This window comes from Lissotriton vulgaris, chromosome 9, assembly GCF_964263255.1.
Source record: "Lissotriton vulgaris chromosome 9, aLisVul1.2, whole genome shotgun sequence".
Classification (NCBI taxonomy): domain Eukaryota; kingdom Metazoa; phylum Chordata; class Amphibia; order Caudata; family Salamandridae; genus Lissotriton; species Lissotriton vulgaris.
In genome coordinates this window covers 666,913,058-666,926,000 of record NC_141697.1, presented here as the reverse complement: position 1 = coordinate 666,926,000, position 12,943 = coordinate 666,913,058, and the positions used below count along the sequence as shown (strand labels likewise).

General features: G+C 44.2%; 1 protein-coding gene across 2 annotated transcripts in view; it reads left to right on the top strand.

Annotated features, from left to right (window-relative positions):
* Nucleotides 1–12,943, top strand: part of KLC3 (kinesin light chain 3) — an 819,433-nt gene that overhangs the window by 474,315 nt on the left and 332,175 nt on the right. For both annotated transcript variants that reach the window (XM_086938378.1, XM_086938377.1), the window contains exon 5: nucleotides 1,599–1,824. In XM_086938378.1, the coding sequence (XP_086794504.1) occupies nucleotides 1,599–1,824 (226 nt within the window). The remainder of the gene's footprint in view (nucleotides 1–1,598; nucleotides 1,825–12,943) is intronic.

Genomic DNA, 12,943 nt, shown 5'->3' with positions numbered 1-12,943 from the left:
GGAACAGCTGTTCCAAACTACTCCTCCGACGCCCATGGAGGTGTTTTATTATATCAGGCTCCGGCAGGGTATGCGCGAAATACTCCCCAACTTCCCGGAAGAACCTGGGACGGTACTGCCATTGCATGTCATGCTCGTCTCCGATGGCAAGCACTTAGTGTCGAAACTATACGCCGCTATACGTGGGCAACGCCCAGTGATACTGCCGAAAGCCCGGACTAACTGGGACTCTGAACTGCCATCTGCACTTACGGATGAGCAATGGAGCTATTGCTGCGCAGTCACGGCTAGGATTTCCTCCAGCTGTCGGTTGAAAATTATTCACTATAAGTTTGTGCAACGCTATTATTATACCCCAGTCAGGAAACTTCGGTTTCATCTCTCGGAGGATGATAGGTGTGCTAGGTGCCGGGCGACTGGCGCGGACTTCCTTCATCTGGCCTGGGAATGTGGAGCCATACAGACTTATTGGGAACAGGTACACGCCGCACTCCAGATAATGATTGCTGGCCCACTACCAATGGAGCCAATAGTGATGCTACTGGGGTATACCAAGCAAGTGCCCAAACCGGACCGCCAATTTGTCGACATTGCGCTGCTCCTCGCTAAGCGGAGGATAGCTTGCAGGTGGGGGAGAGGGAGAGCACCAAAATTTAAGGACTGGCTCGACGACCTCACATACTGCCAGGACCAGCATGGCGTTTACGCGGAACTGTTACCCGCCCGATGCGCGCCTAGCGATTTTTGGTCCCCCTTACAAGTGTACTGGCTGTCTCAGGCGACGCACAGCGATTCCTCTGGAGATGACGAACCGGTCCCGAGCCAGTGAGCGTGTAGGTTGCTGCTTACCGCATTCACCATACTACTTCACACATGGTTAGAGGTAATTTACACCACCTGCATTGCATTGGGTAGTCGTGATAATTGTTTCGGACTGATATTGAGGGGGCTGGGAACACTCGTAGGCCTGGTGACACTGTTTTAGGAGGGGACCTCTCTTACTCATCCGAATCTTGGGATTGTGATAGTCGGCGCACGCACTGTTGGCCACACATACTCGTGGATGTAGGTGACACTTGCGAAGGGGAGCGATGAGCGCGGCTTCGCTCTATGGTGGGTCCTGCATGTCCCTACACTAGGCGTTGGTTGCGCTGCTTGGCAGGGGTGCACACGCTCACCGTGCGGGTGGTACAAAAGCTGCACGTAATGGCATAGCCTGCTGACTGGACAGATCACGGACGATTGAGGATTGGTGGGTGGTGGCGGCGCCGCCCCTGATGGCAGGTCCTCATGCCTGTAAGCGAAGGGGTGGTGGGGGTCATCCGCCTTACACCCGAGACTGTAATGGGGGGGTGGATCCTTGTATACTGGTGTCTCTTTGATGTACATATGAAGCTGTACCTGTGATGTACTTGACCGAGTGAAGCTGCTTCCTCTCTCTGGAATGTACCACGATTTTCGTTGTAATGAATTGCAGATGCTGTCACTGTCATGTTTTTTTGTGCTGAACGCAACTAATAAAGGTTTAAAAAAAAAAAAAAAATGTTTTCTCCCTACACTATGTGTCCTCACATTTAAATCATAACCTCTCTCCACAGAGACCCCTCAGATGAGCAGCGCCTTCTCTGCATCCCAGCAGGGAGGCTATGAGATCCCAGCACGTTTGCGTACCCTGCACAACCTGGTGATCCAGTATGCCTCACAGGGCCGCTATGAGGTGGCAGTGCCACTGTGCAAACAGGCTCTGGAAGATCTGGAAAAGAGCTCTGGCCACAACCACCCTGATGTAGCCACCATGCTAAACATACTGGCTCTTGTGTACAGGTGAGAACATTTAATACCTTCCATTGTTCCTCTTCTTTATCCATGTATCATTTATTTAATCTTTTCTTCCTTCTTCTCTCTCTCTCTATTGTTCACCATCTCTCTCTTTCTCTCTCTGCCTTTGTCTCCCTTTTCATCTAATTTGTCACACCCTCTTCCCTTGTCTTTCAATATACTGAGGGAGTAATATCAGATTGCTGTTGAGTAAGATCAAGCAGAGAACTGCTTGTTCTATTTCGACTTCACCAAAGGATTTCCAAACAGGAAGCTCATAAAAGCAGCTCAGTAGGTCCCAATAGAGGCAAGAACAAGTTAGAAATTGGCTGAGTGATGGAGTAATGGTGAGTAGCGCCAATTTATATAAAAAGAAAATAAGGGCATTGATTCCTACCACATCTCATTGTACTGACACCATACCATTACAGGTTGGTCCCTGAGTAAAGCGGAAAGGCATAGGTTCTTCTCCGATCCTGCATGTTTTTCTGATTACTGTGCCTGTTTTCATCTGAACATTTTGCCTGCTTTTAGAAATATGTGGGTGAAAGTTTTCTTCCTCCATTTTATTTTTAAAGTTCCTACAGTAGCAACAATTGAACGATTAAAGACACTTCAAGACAGCTGGTATCCAATTGCAAAGCAGAATATGTCCTTCTGATGGATACTTCTTTTTTGTTATTTCAAATCTTTTTTATTAAGGGTTTAAAGGCATACAAAATCAATACAAAATAAACGAGAAAGAGACAGAAAACAATACACGATTGGATACAGAGGTTGTATTCAGACGATAATCTGTCCGGTTCACATCATGTGGGCATACGATATACACAATAGGTACACGTCAGATAATTTCCCTATATGGTTCCATACTCCTAATACACCAATGTGGTATAAGATGAGGAAAGAAGAGGTAGATAAAGGAGAAAGAAAGAAAAAGAAAAGAGGAGGAATATAGATTACAGTACGCAGCAGCAGCGTAACAGAATATCATAGACGTGCCCATAACAACATCCAATTGTCCAACTCATGCAATCCATTGCTATACTATTAGTAGATCAAAACACGGTGTGAAACAGTGGATAGTATCCCATACTGGCCTAAGGCGGGTCGTAGCATGTCTCCCTTGAATCAAGTGAGCTCCAGAGTTTTGTATGTCAGGAAGCCCATCAGAAATTAGCATTACTAAAAAGAAGGAGGGCAAGGCTGAAGGCCAGTTTAAAAAGAGATAAGGAGGATTCCGTTTGGATCCAACTCCGGGAAGCCTCATATAAGGGCCAAGCTAAGACATTCTGGTCATTAATTGGCAAAGGTTGCGGCACTAGAGTTAGTTCTACGCCAATTGCCATTGATGAGCAGATCTGGGTTCATTATATTGAGAATCTGTACAGTAATAATAATCTGCAACGGAAAAATGATGTAACTTATGATGACTCTTGCGTGTATGATTCCCGACCGAAAAGGAAATTGAATTAGCCATTAAGAGCATGCGCTCTTCCGGTGCGATGGGTCCTGACGAGGTTCCCATCTCTGTGCTAAAACAACAGAGCGAATTATGGAGCAAAATTCTTTATCCTGTGTTTAAATCTTGCTTTGCTAGCAGAATTGTCCCCCCATCCTGGAAAGGGAGTATTCTTGTCCCTTTATATAAAAAAGGGGCAAGAGACCTACCACAAAATTACCGTCAAATTGCTTTGCTTGATGCCACCGGCAAGGTCTTTGCAAAATTTATTCTCACCTTAATCAATGATTGGGTAACTAAGGCCAAAATTTTACCTTTTGAACAAACTGGTTTTAGGCAAAAGCACGGAACGTTAGATAACTTGACTGCACTTCAGGTTATAACAGAAAACTATGTGAAAGTCCGTGGAGGGCATGTTTATGGCGCGTTCATCGATTTCTCCACAGCTTTCGATAAAGTGGACAGAACATTGCTGTGGAGAAAGTTAATCGATTTAGGGATGCCTCCCTTTCTTATCAAATTAGTTTGCGCCCTCTATTCGGACACCTGGTGCAGAGTGCTGCTAGGCGGTGAAAGAGGTTTATCTAGAATAATTCCCACATCCAACGGGTTAAAACAGGGTTGCCTATTGGCCCCTCTACTATTTTCTCTTTATACAGTTGATTTACCTCTGGCTCTCTCAGCATGTTCAGGTATTGCCCCGATTTTGGGGGGCTCTCCAATTGTATGCCTCATGTATGCTGATGATATTTTGATTCTTGACCTAACTCCTAAGGGTCTGAATAATCGCCTGCAGGCTTTATATGAATATGCTGGAAACCATTTTTTGTTGATAAATATTGCAAAAAGCAAAGTGATGTGCATGTCGGGTAGGAAGAAACCTAAATATCCGAACTTTCCTTGGGTAGTAGGGGGTCAAAAATTGGAAACAGTGAAATCTTATTCCTTCCTTGGTAAAATTGTTATGAGTAATTTAGGTGAAAAAGCCCATATAGCCAACAATTCCCGGAAAGCTATTGTTCAGGGAAAGAGTTTGGTATCCTTGTATAAGGCTACAGGTAGAAGGCATTTTTCGATATTATTAGATGTATTTCGAGCAAAAGTTCCTGCCTCCCTACTCTATGGAATAGAGTTAATTGATGTAAACAATTGGAGCTTCTTAAATTCCTCGGAAGGAAAAATTTTACGTAGCCTAGTATCTGTCATCACAGCTAGTTCAACTGCTGTCTTTAGACAGGAATTCGGCTTACGTAGTAGCTGGGTCCAAGGTCTAGCGGGAATCGTGCGCTGGGTTGTCAGCCTTGCAAGGAGCGAGCCTAGTACCTTAAGACATCTTATAAAAAATGAGTTGTTGGGAAATTTTAATGACTATTCATTAATCGTAAACAATTTTAGATATGCTGTGGATCAATTACAACTGGATAAAGATGTTTTATTCTCTTTGTCACCTTATCAGTTAAAAACCCTTTTGAAGTCCTCCTCGTGGGAACTAGGGTTTAGACTGGATAGAGATCTTCGGATTCTGAAAAAGGGCATTACCCCAGTTATCGATTCCTGTCTGTTGAGGAAAGCTCAACCATACGTTCAATGGAACATTACTCATGGCGTTAGACGCCTACTGTTTTTAGTAAGACAGGATTTACTTCCTTTGAAATCGCTCTTATCCAGATGGCATGGCTCTTCAGCGGTCTGTGATTTTTGTCATATGTATGATCAAGATTTGTCTCATGTCATTTTTGTTTGTCCAGCCCTGATGTCTTATAGGCGAAGATGGCTAAGACCCATCTGCCTTCAATTGAACATTTTGTCTGCTCCTTCTTTTAGTGCAGCTATGATCAATCCTCCTAATGAAATGTTTTGTTTTAAACTGTACACATTTTTCAAATGTTTCCTGGATTTTTATTAATTTGGTAATTTTTGATGCCCTAAGTGTTGTGTATTCTTATTCTATGTACCAGTCGATATTTTATTTTAAAGATTTTACTGTATGTATTTTATGTCTTTTATGTGGATCTCGTAAGAGTTCCGATATCATAATAAACTTGAACTTGAACTTGTATGAGGTTTCCGCCATGGTGACGCGTATAGGGCATCATTGTCAGCACCCCTCAGGGACTTCAGCCATTCCTGCCACATTTTGAACGATACCTCGGAGGCACTTTTCCATTTATTTAAAACTACCTTGCATGCAAGTGTGAGCATGAGATCTAAAAGGAGTCTATCCTGTTCAGATTGCAACCTCGGGTCAATTGCTCCCAGTAGGACATATGCAAATTCTTGGGGCGGTCTAAATTGGAATATTCGTTGGATATAATTAAAGATTCTATTCCAGAACTGCTGTAGCTTCGGGCAATAGAAAAACATGTGGGCTAGGTTGCCATCGTGAGAGTTGCAGTTCCAGCATAGAGGGTTGTCATGAAGCTTAAGTCTAAAAAGCTTCTCCGGTGTCCAAAATGTCCTATTAATCAGCATGAATTTTGTTTGGGAGAGTAACAGGGATATTTTGCTGGAGAAGGGAGTGAGGTGAAGCCTATCCCAATCAAACTGTATAGTAGAGGAGTTAGTTTCGTTCTCCCAATCTAGTTTGCACTTCCTATGGGTTTTTTGAGGCACGGGGAGAGAATTTTGTAGATTTTTGATACCATGTGACCTAAGGACGAGAGAAGACGTAGTTTGCTACATAGTGTGGGTTCTTGTGGTGCGATGGCTCTGGCAGAGACAAGGGCTTTGAGGTGCAGAAATTTATAGAAGTCAAGTGGTTGGAGGCCAAATCGTGTCTGTAGTGCGACAAAGGCTAGGGGAGAATGCCCGTCATATATATCTTCCAACAAGTTCAGCCCCTTCTTAGACCATTCTTCCCAGTAGAGGTATTTCCCTTCATCTTTAAAGGCCGAATTGAACCCGAACGAGGTTAGGTTGGACTTAGAAAATTTGGTTTTGACTTTGCAATGTCTCTCTAGGTTAAGGAGTGCTCATTTAGTGTTAAGGAAGACATATTTGGAATGAGGAAATGCTGTGGCGTCCATGGACATGATTGCAGAGAGTGGAAGATTCTTGAGATTAGCCATTTCAACTGGGGTCCAGATCGGGGTGTAATCTTATAGTGATAGGAACCAGTTTGCCCTTGTTTGCATAAGTAGGCTGTCTGATAGCATCTGAAATTTGGAAGTTCGATCCCCCTTTATCTTTTGAGAGTTGGAGTTTCCGTAGAGAGATTCTCGGTTTCTTCCCCTGCCACAGAAAGGTGTTACAAAGCTTGTATGTCTTGTTGAGGAACTCGTCAGAGAGTAGCATAGGTAGCATACTTATCAAGTAATTGATGAGGGGCATAATCATCATTTTTAGAGTTATCACTCTCCCCCACCAAGACAGAAATTTTGGAGACAAACCATCCAGGAGGGAGGAGATTTTTTTATGGAGGGAAAGCTCATTTAGCTTCAGAGTGCTAATTAAATCCTTTTCGAATCAAATTCCTAGATACTTGAAGCTCTTTGGTTGCCAGCATAATCCCGAGTCCCCTAACACACTCTTATCTCCTATGTTGTTAAGTAATTTTACCTCTGTCTTGTCCTTATTAAGTTTGTAGCCTGAGACCTAAGCAAATTCCGCAATGGAGGACATCAGTGCCGGGATAGCTAGACCTGCATTTTCCGAGACTACCAAGACATCATCGGCATAAGCCGAAATCTTCACAGTGAGGTCCCCAAAGCAGATACCCTTAATTAGCTCATTATTTCGAAGTGAGTAGAGAAATGGTTCAATTGCCAGTAGAAAAAGAGAAGGAGAAAGGGGGCAACCCTGTCTCGTCCCTTGTTTCAATTCGAACGGGTCCGACAGGCATCCTCCTGCTCTCACCCTCGCCAACGGGTTAGAGTATAATGTCATTGCCATCCGAATATAGTTGGACCCCAGGTTGAATTTCTGCAAAGTAGCTTCTAGGTAGGCCCAGTAAACTTTGTCAAAGGCCTTTTCGGCGTCTAATATTACTGCCACTGTGGGGGATGAAGTGAGATTTGCTTTTTCTATTATGTGAGCTAATGTTCTAGTGTTGTCACTGGACAATCTGTTTTTAAGGAACCCCACTTGGGATGGATGTATAAGCTGCGGCAGAACTTTCTGGATTCTTTTGGCCAGAATCATGGCGTAGATCATACAATCAAGGTTGATTAAAGATATCGGCCTGTAATTCTTCGGGGACGTTGGGTCTTTCCCTTCTTTTGGGAGAACCGCAATAATTGCTTCAGCTGGCGTGCCTTGAGCCTGACCACAGGAGCTGAAGTGCTCATACAAGTCTTTTAGAGGCTCTGTCAATGTAGGGGAGAAGTTCTTGTAGAACGAGGCACTGAAACCGCCAGGCCTCGGCGCTTTCCCGGTTTTAAGAGATTTAATGGCTAGGGTGGATGTCTTCAGAGGATATGGGCTTATTGAGCTCGACCTGGTCTTCCATAGAGAGAGAAGGAAGCTTACAGTTGTCTAAATATGTCTGTACTTTAGAGCCATTGATCTCTTGGTTTCTGCTATATAGTTCACTATAGAAGTCCTTAAATATGTCCGCTATTTTGGTAGGGTCCGAGTGAGGGGTACCTAGTTTGTCAACTATGTTTTTGATGACCGTCTTCTGTATTTTGAATTTCAAGTAAGAGGCAAGGCTCTTAACCGCTGTATTCGCGTGACAGAGCTTGAAGTTCTTGTGGTGTTGCAGCCACACACCCACCCTTTCGCTGATTATTTTATTATAGTCGTATTTTTTGTTCATCAGCTCATTTAGTGTCATTGGATCCTTAAGAGCTATATGCTTTGTCTTCAGCCCTGCGATTTCTTTTTCCAATTGCTCCAAAGTGATATTGGCATCCCTATTGATGGCCGTACGAATTTTGAATAATACTCCCCTCAGTGTTGTTTTAAGTGCCACCCATCTTGTCAGATCTGTTGTGTCACCCTTTTTGTTGTGGGAAAGATATTCACTAATTGCTGATTCTATGGTCAGTCTGTGCGCTTCCTTTTTCAAAACTGCGTCATTGAATCTCCATAGGGAGGGTCTTTTGACCACGTTGTTCAGTGCCAGAGTCATCGTGATGCATGAGTGATTGGAGATAACCCGTGCCTCAATGGAAGTTTCTACAATATCGGCAATGGAGTGGCCAGAGGTGAGTAAATAGTCTATGCGTGAGTAAGAATCGTGGGGTGGGCAGTAAAAGGTATAATCTCTCGCAGACGGGTTTAACAGCCTCCATGAATCAGTTAAGTTGAAGCGGGAGCAAAGATTGAGTAGTGCTTTGTGCGAGTTGTTTGGTCGGAAGGAGCAACAGGAGTCCCTCCCTATCTAACAGTGGGTACATGGGAAGATTGAGGTCACCCCCCAGGATATGTGTTGCAGTGTCTGGTATTGTTTCGATATGGGTACAGAGTTCCTTCCAAAACCCAGGATCATCTTTATTAGGGGCATAGACGTTAGTCACGTAAAACTCTATATTGTCCTTGGACAATTTCGTGGAGACCCACCTGCCTTTTGTATCGGCTGTGCACTGAAGGACATCAATATTGGCTTCCTCGCTATTAAAGTAAGAACCCCGTTCTTTTTTCCTAAAGCATCCGACCCAATTGCCTCGCTGTACCATTTGTTTTTCATAGCGTTGAATTGGGGTGAGTCGATTTTAGTTTCCTGTAGTAATACAATATCACCCTTTCGTTTATGTAGATAATGTAAAATTTTCCTTTTTTTGATTGGGTGATTGATACCCTTCACTATCTTTAAGGTTTGTTTATTCAGGATCATTGGAAGTGATGGGATAGTGTGTTACTTTTTTGACAAAACAGAGTGTATGGATCACCATGTGTAGTTTGTCGGCAGAACTTGCATACCCTATAGCGGACAGGCTACTAAGAATGAGTACATACTGGACAATGTCCTGAGCTTTGAGTTGTAAAGAGGCGCTGCTTAGGTACTTGGATAGACAACGTGATAGAAGCAGATACACAGAGAAAATAATAAATAGCAGTGAAAACAAGAACCCCCCCCCAATCCACCCACATCCCAAACCACCCACCCCACCCCAAAAGTACACTGAGAACATGACGACCAAGGAGGAGCCGCCATACCAGGTTCCCTCCCCCGTGGCTTAAGTGGTGTCATTCTTTGCTTCCAAGCAGAAGTGAAGCATGTTATACGCACAACATGAAAACCTCCAGAACATGGATTAGAATCATCATTCTGAGTAATTGTACAAAACTAGCGAATTTGTCACAATTTTGCCACCTAGAAAGAACATAATAAAGCAATTGTTATAACAATACATCTGTACTACACATCCACCTACCACTGTCATATGAAGGTGTGAAAAAATAACTAGTGTGCTGTAATATGAGTAGTAGAACTTGTTTTAGCTTAACTAAAGGAGCCTTAACGCTGACTTAGTAGAACAATGGTCGTTTTTTTGACAATATGGCCAACATGAGAGAATTTAGTTTCGTGAGCATTAACTTTTAACATTTCAACATGCGCGACAAGTGCACCAGGTACATCGAGACCGGGTGAAAGACCCAAGAGTACCATCCCCTGCCGTGGGATCAATTGGATAAGTATTGGTCAACCATGTTGGGTACCCGCACTGAGACCAGACCACCCCCTTGATGAATAGACATGTGGAATTCAGCTGGATGCAGAGCAGGTATAGATCAGGTATAGATCAGCAACCAAGACCCTCATGTACATAGCGTGTAGGTTGCAACATAGCTTCTTTGGTCACTTAAGCGGAATATTAATAAGGAAAGTAGTGTCCTACCACACCGCTGACCACATCTGAAACCTCAGGCGATGCGAATGATCAGGTATTAGTTCAGCGACCAAGTCCTTAATGAACCTACAAAGTAATTAACATAGCAACCTGAGGCAATGATAAAGATCAAGTCAGTAAGTTATTTGCTGTCATCAGAAGTAGTCGGCTTAGCTGTGTCCATAGCTGCTTCGGCAAGACCGTCCAGGAATTTCTTCAGATGCGAAGGATCAGTAAATATCTGCGGCACCCCTTTGATTGTCACCCGGAATCGTGCAGGACCCACAAATCCATATTGGTAGCTGAGCAATTGAAGACGCAGGCGTAGAGCTAGGAAATTGTTCCTCAGGTCGACAGTTTCTTTGCAATAGTCCTGAGATATGTATACCTTGCTGGTCTTCCATAATATGTGGTTGTGCTTGCGCATGAATGCTAAAATTTGCTCCACGTGCTGATACCGAAGAGGTTTGCACACTATCGGCCTCGGACCTCTCTGACCAGGTAAGATACGACCCGGGACATCTTTTTCCTCTGCCCCCTCCGGAATACCAAAAATTTGTAAATTTCCTCTGTGATTTCTATCTTCCAACTCAGAGATGCGTCGTGACATGGATGTTGTAGAGATTGAGAGTTCTTTAAGGGATTTAGTTACCTTCACCTCCGAATCTTCAAGTTGGCTGATTCTACAGCCTGGTATTAGTGTCTTTAATGTCCTGTCGTACCGCCGTGATTTCTTCCCTCGTGGATTTTGTAATTTCATGCACTTCGGCGACTTTGAGGAGAATCGTGTCCAGCGTCGCATTAATATCCCTTGATCCCTTAGTTGGTTACTAGGCCTAAGCCCAGATTTCCCAGCATTAGGATATTCCCCAGGTGCCAGACTAGATACAGAGGTTTTTTTACAGCAGTACTCCTGCATGCCGCTAGGTAGTGCAGTGCGACTCTGAGTTGGCCACGTTCTGGAATGGAAATGATGGAGCAGAGCTGCATATGAGCATCACCCCAGCACACTAATGTCAGTTTCTTCCTTTTCATGCCTTTATTTGCGGATCCACTCACTTTTTTGTTGCATTGACAAGATGTTTTGAATTCCAGTGTACAAGGGGACGATGTCCCCTCCTAAAACTACAGGTTTCAAACCATGCCATTCTTCAGGCCGCAAGGATCCACAGTGGCCACTGCTCCGGTTACTGCTGGCAGATTTGCCCTTGATGCCATCTGAGCTCCTGAAACCTGCTTCAGTTTCTGCACTGACACCCGTGCCGACTTCCATTCTTGGTCCAAGGCCTGTGCCAGTCCCTCTTTTGCCGATGTCTTTCCCGACATTACCGGCACCGGAGGAAGATTCTTCACCGACTCAGTGGAGTACTCGAAAGAGTTGAATCTGTTTAGGCTGCACACTAACTCTGCTCATCTGGTTCCCGTACTGTCTTACTCTGACAAAGTACCCCCTCTACTATGGAACTGTCTTCAGGTGCTCCACCAGCTTTTCAATTCCGGCTCTGACCAGAGTATGCCACCACCAGGAGATGACAATTGTGATGATACAGATTTATGCACAAGCACATTATGATGATTTAGGGGGCCAGTGAGCTTGATTTCAGTCCCCTGATACAGGGCTGATTTTCCCCATTCTTCTGAGTCCTTCTAACCTTTGCAATGATCTTCTAAATTATACACCTTAAGGCACTTGGTTTAAACCTTGTTCTGGCCCTTCAGTGAACAGGCAGATCGGCAGACACCACAGACTGGCCCCTAATTTTCTTTCACAGCATCCTACTCCTGAGAGTTCTGTGGTCCAAGCTTCCACTAGTAAAGTGCATCCTAGTTCATTCCCCATGACCCACCCTGACAGGGAGTCAAAAAGGATTCAAAGGTGTAACTTCCATTTGTGCAGAAAGTGCAGTGGAACTGGGACCTAGAGACCTGAAGGGCCTACAGGACCCTGAGTATTGCTGTATTTCATCATTCAAACCGCATTACCTTCCTTCCACTAGCCCATGGCGCACTGACCATGCTACTGAAAGTACGGAGGTGTTGAGAAATATTTGTTCTCTTCGGCCAGCCTAGCCTTGAGGTCAGTCAATGCAAGTTACTTGCTAGAACATTATATTTATGTCCTCTGGGACATGGGCACCAAACGCTTTCTGGCAATCCCAGAAGAGTTTAGGGCCCCCTTGGTCAAACCATTCAAGATGGCTAGGATGCTGTAAAATATGTGAATCGGGCTGGACTGAATAACAATTACTAACAATTGCTTAGGTGAACATTTATTTATTTTGAGAGTTTTATATAGTGCTGGCTAGACCCGGAGGTATCACAGTGCTTAACATAAGGTTCCACAGAAATTACAAAATTACATCAGTTACTCGTTCCATCAGTTACTAGAAAAACATTTCAAGAGAGTAGATGACAAAATAAATGGAGCTTAGACGGGTGAGGGGATGGGGTAAAGGGGTAGAAGGTAGATAGGGTGGCGAGACGAAGGCGAGTTAGTGGCACTAGTGTGATCTGTCCCCATGCATGGATGCGATCCGCAGACTTTTCATGTGATGTGTAGGCATCACTTATGGATATTCCTTTTGATAAAAAAGGCTGATTACACCCCTGACTGCTTTAAGGAAAGTAGAGCCACAGTGTGTTCCTTGGGCCTTTCCACCCCGCCAGACAGTTTCTGCATCAGTTCTGACCCTTCTGAGTCTGCTCCAGAGGTTTAGCATATGGACAGCAAAATACCTCCTTTTCTCCCGCAACTGTCACCCCAGTCATTTTGTTGCCTGAAAAGGAGATCAAGCCAACACAGCACAAGTCAACAGATACTCTTTTTTTACCTGTCCCCCTGACCTGCAGCATTAACGCCCAAGCTGCTTCAGTTCGACTTCTCTGGAGC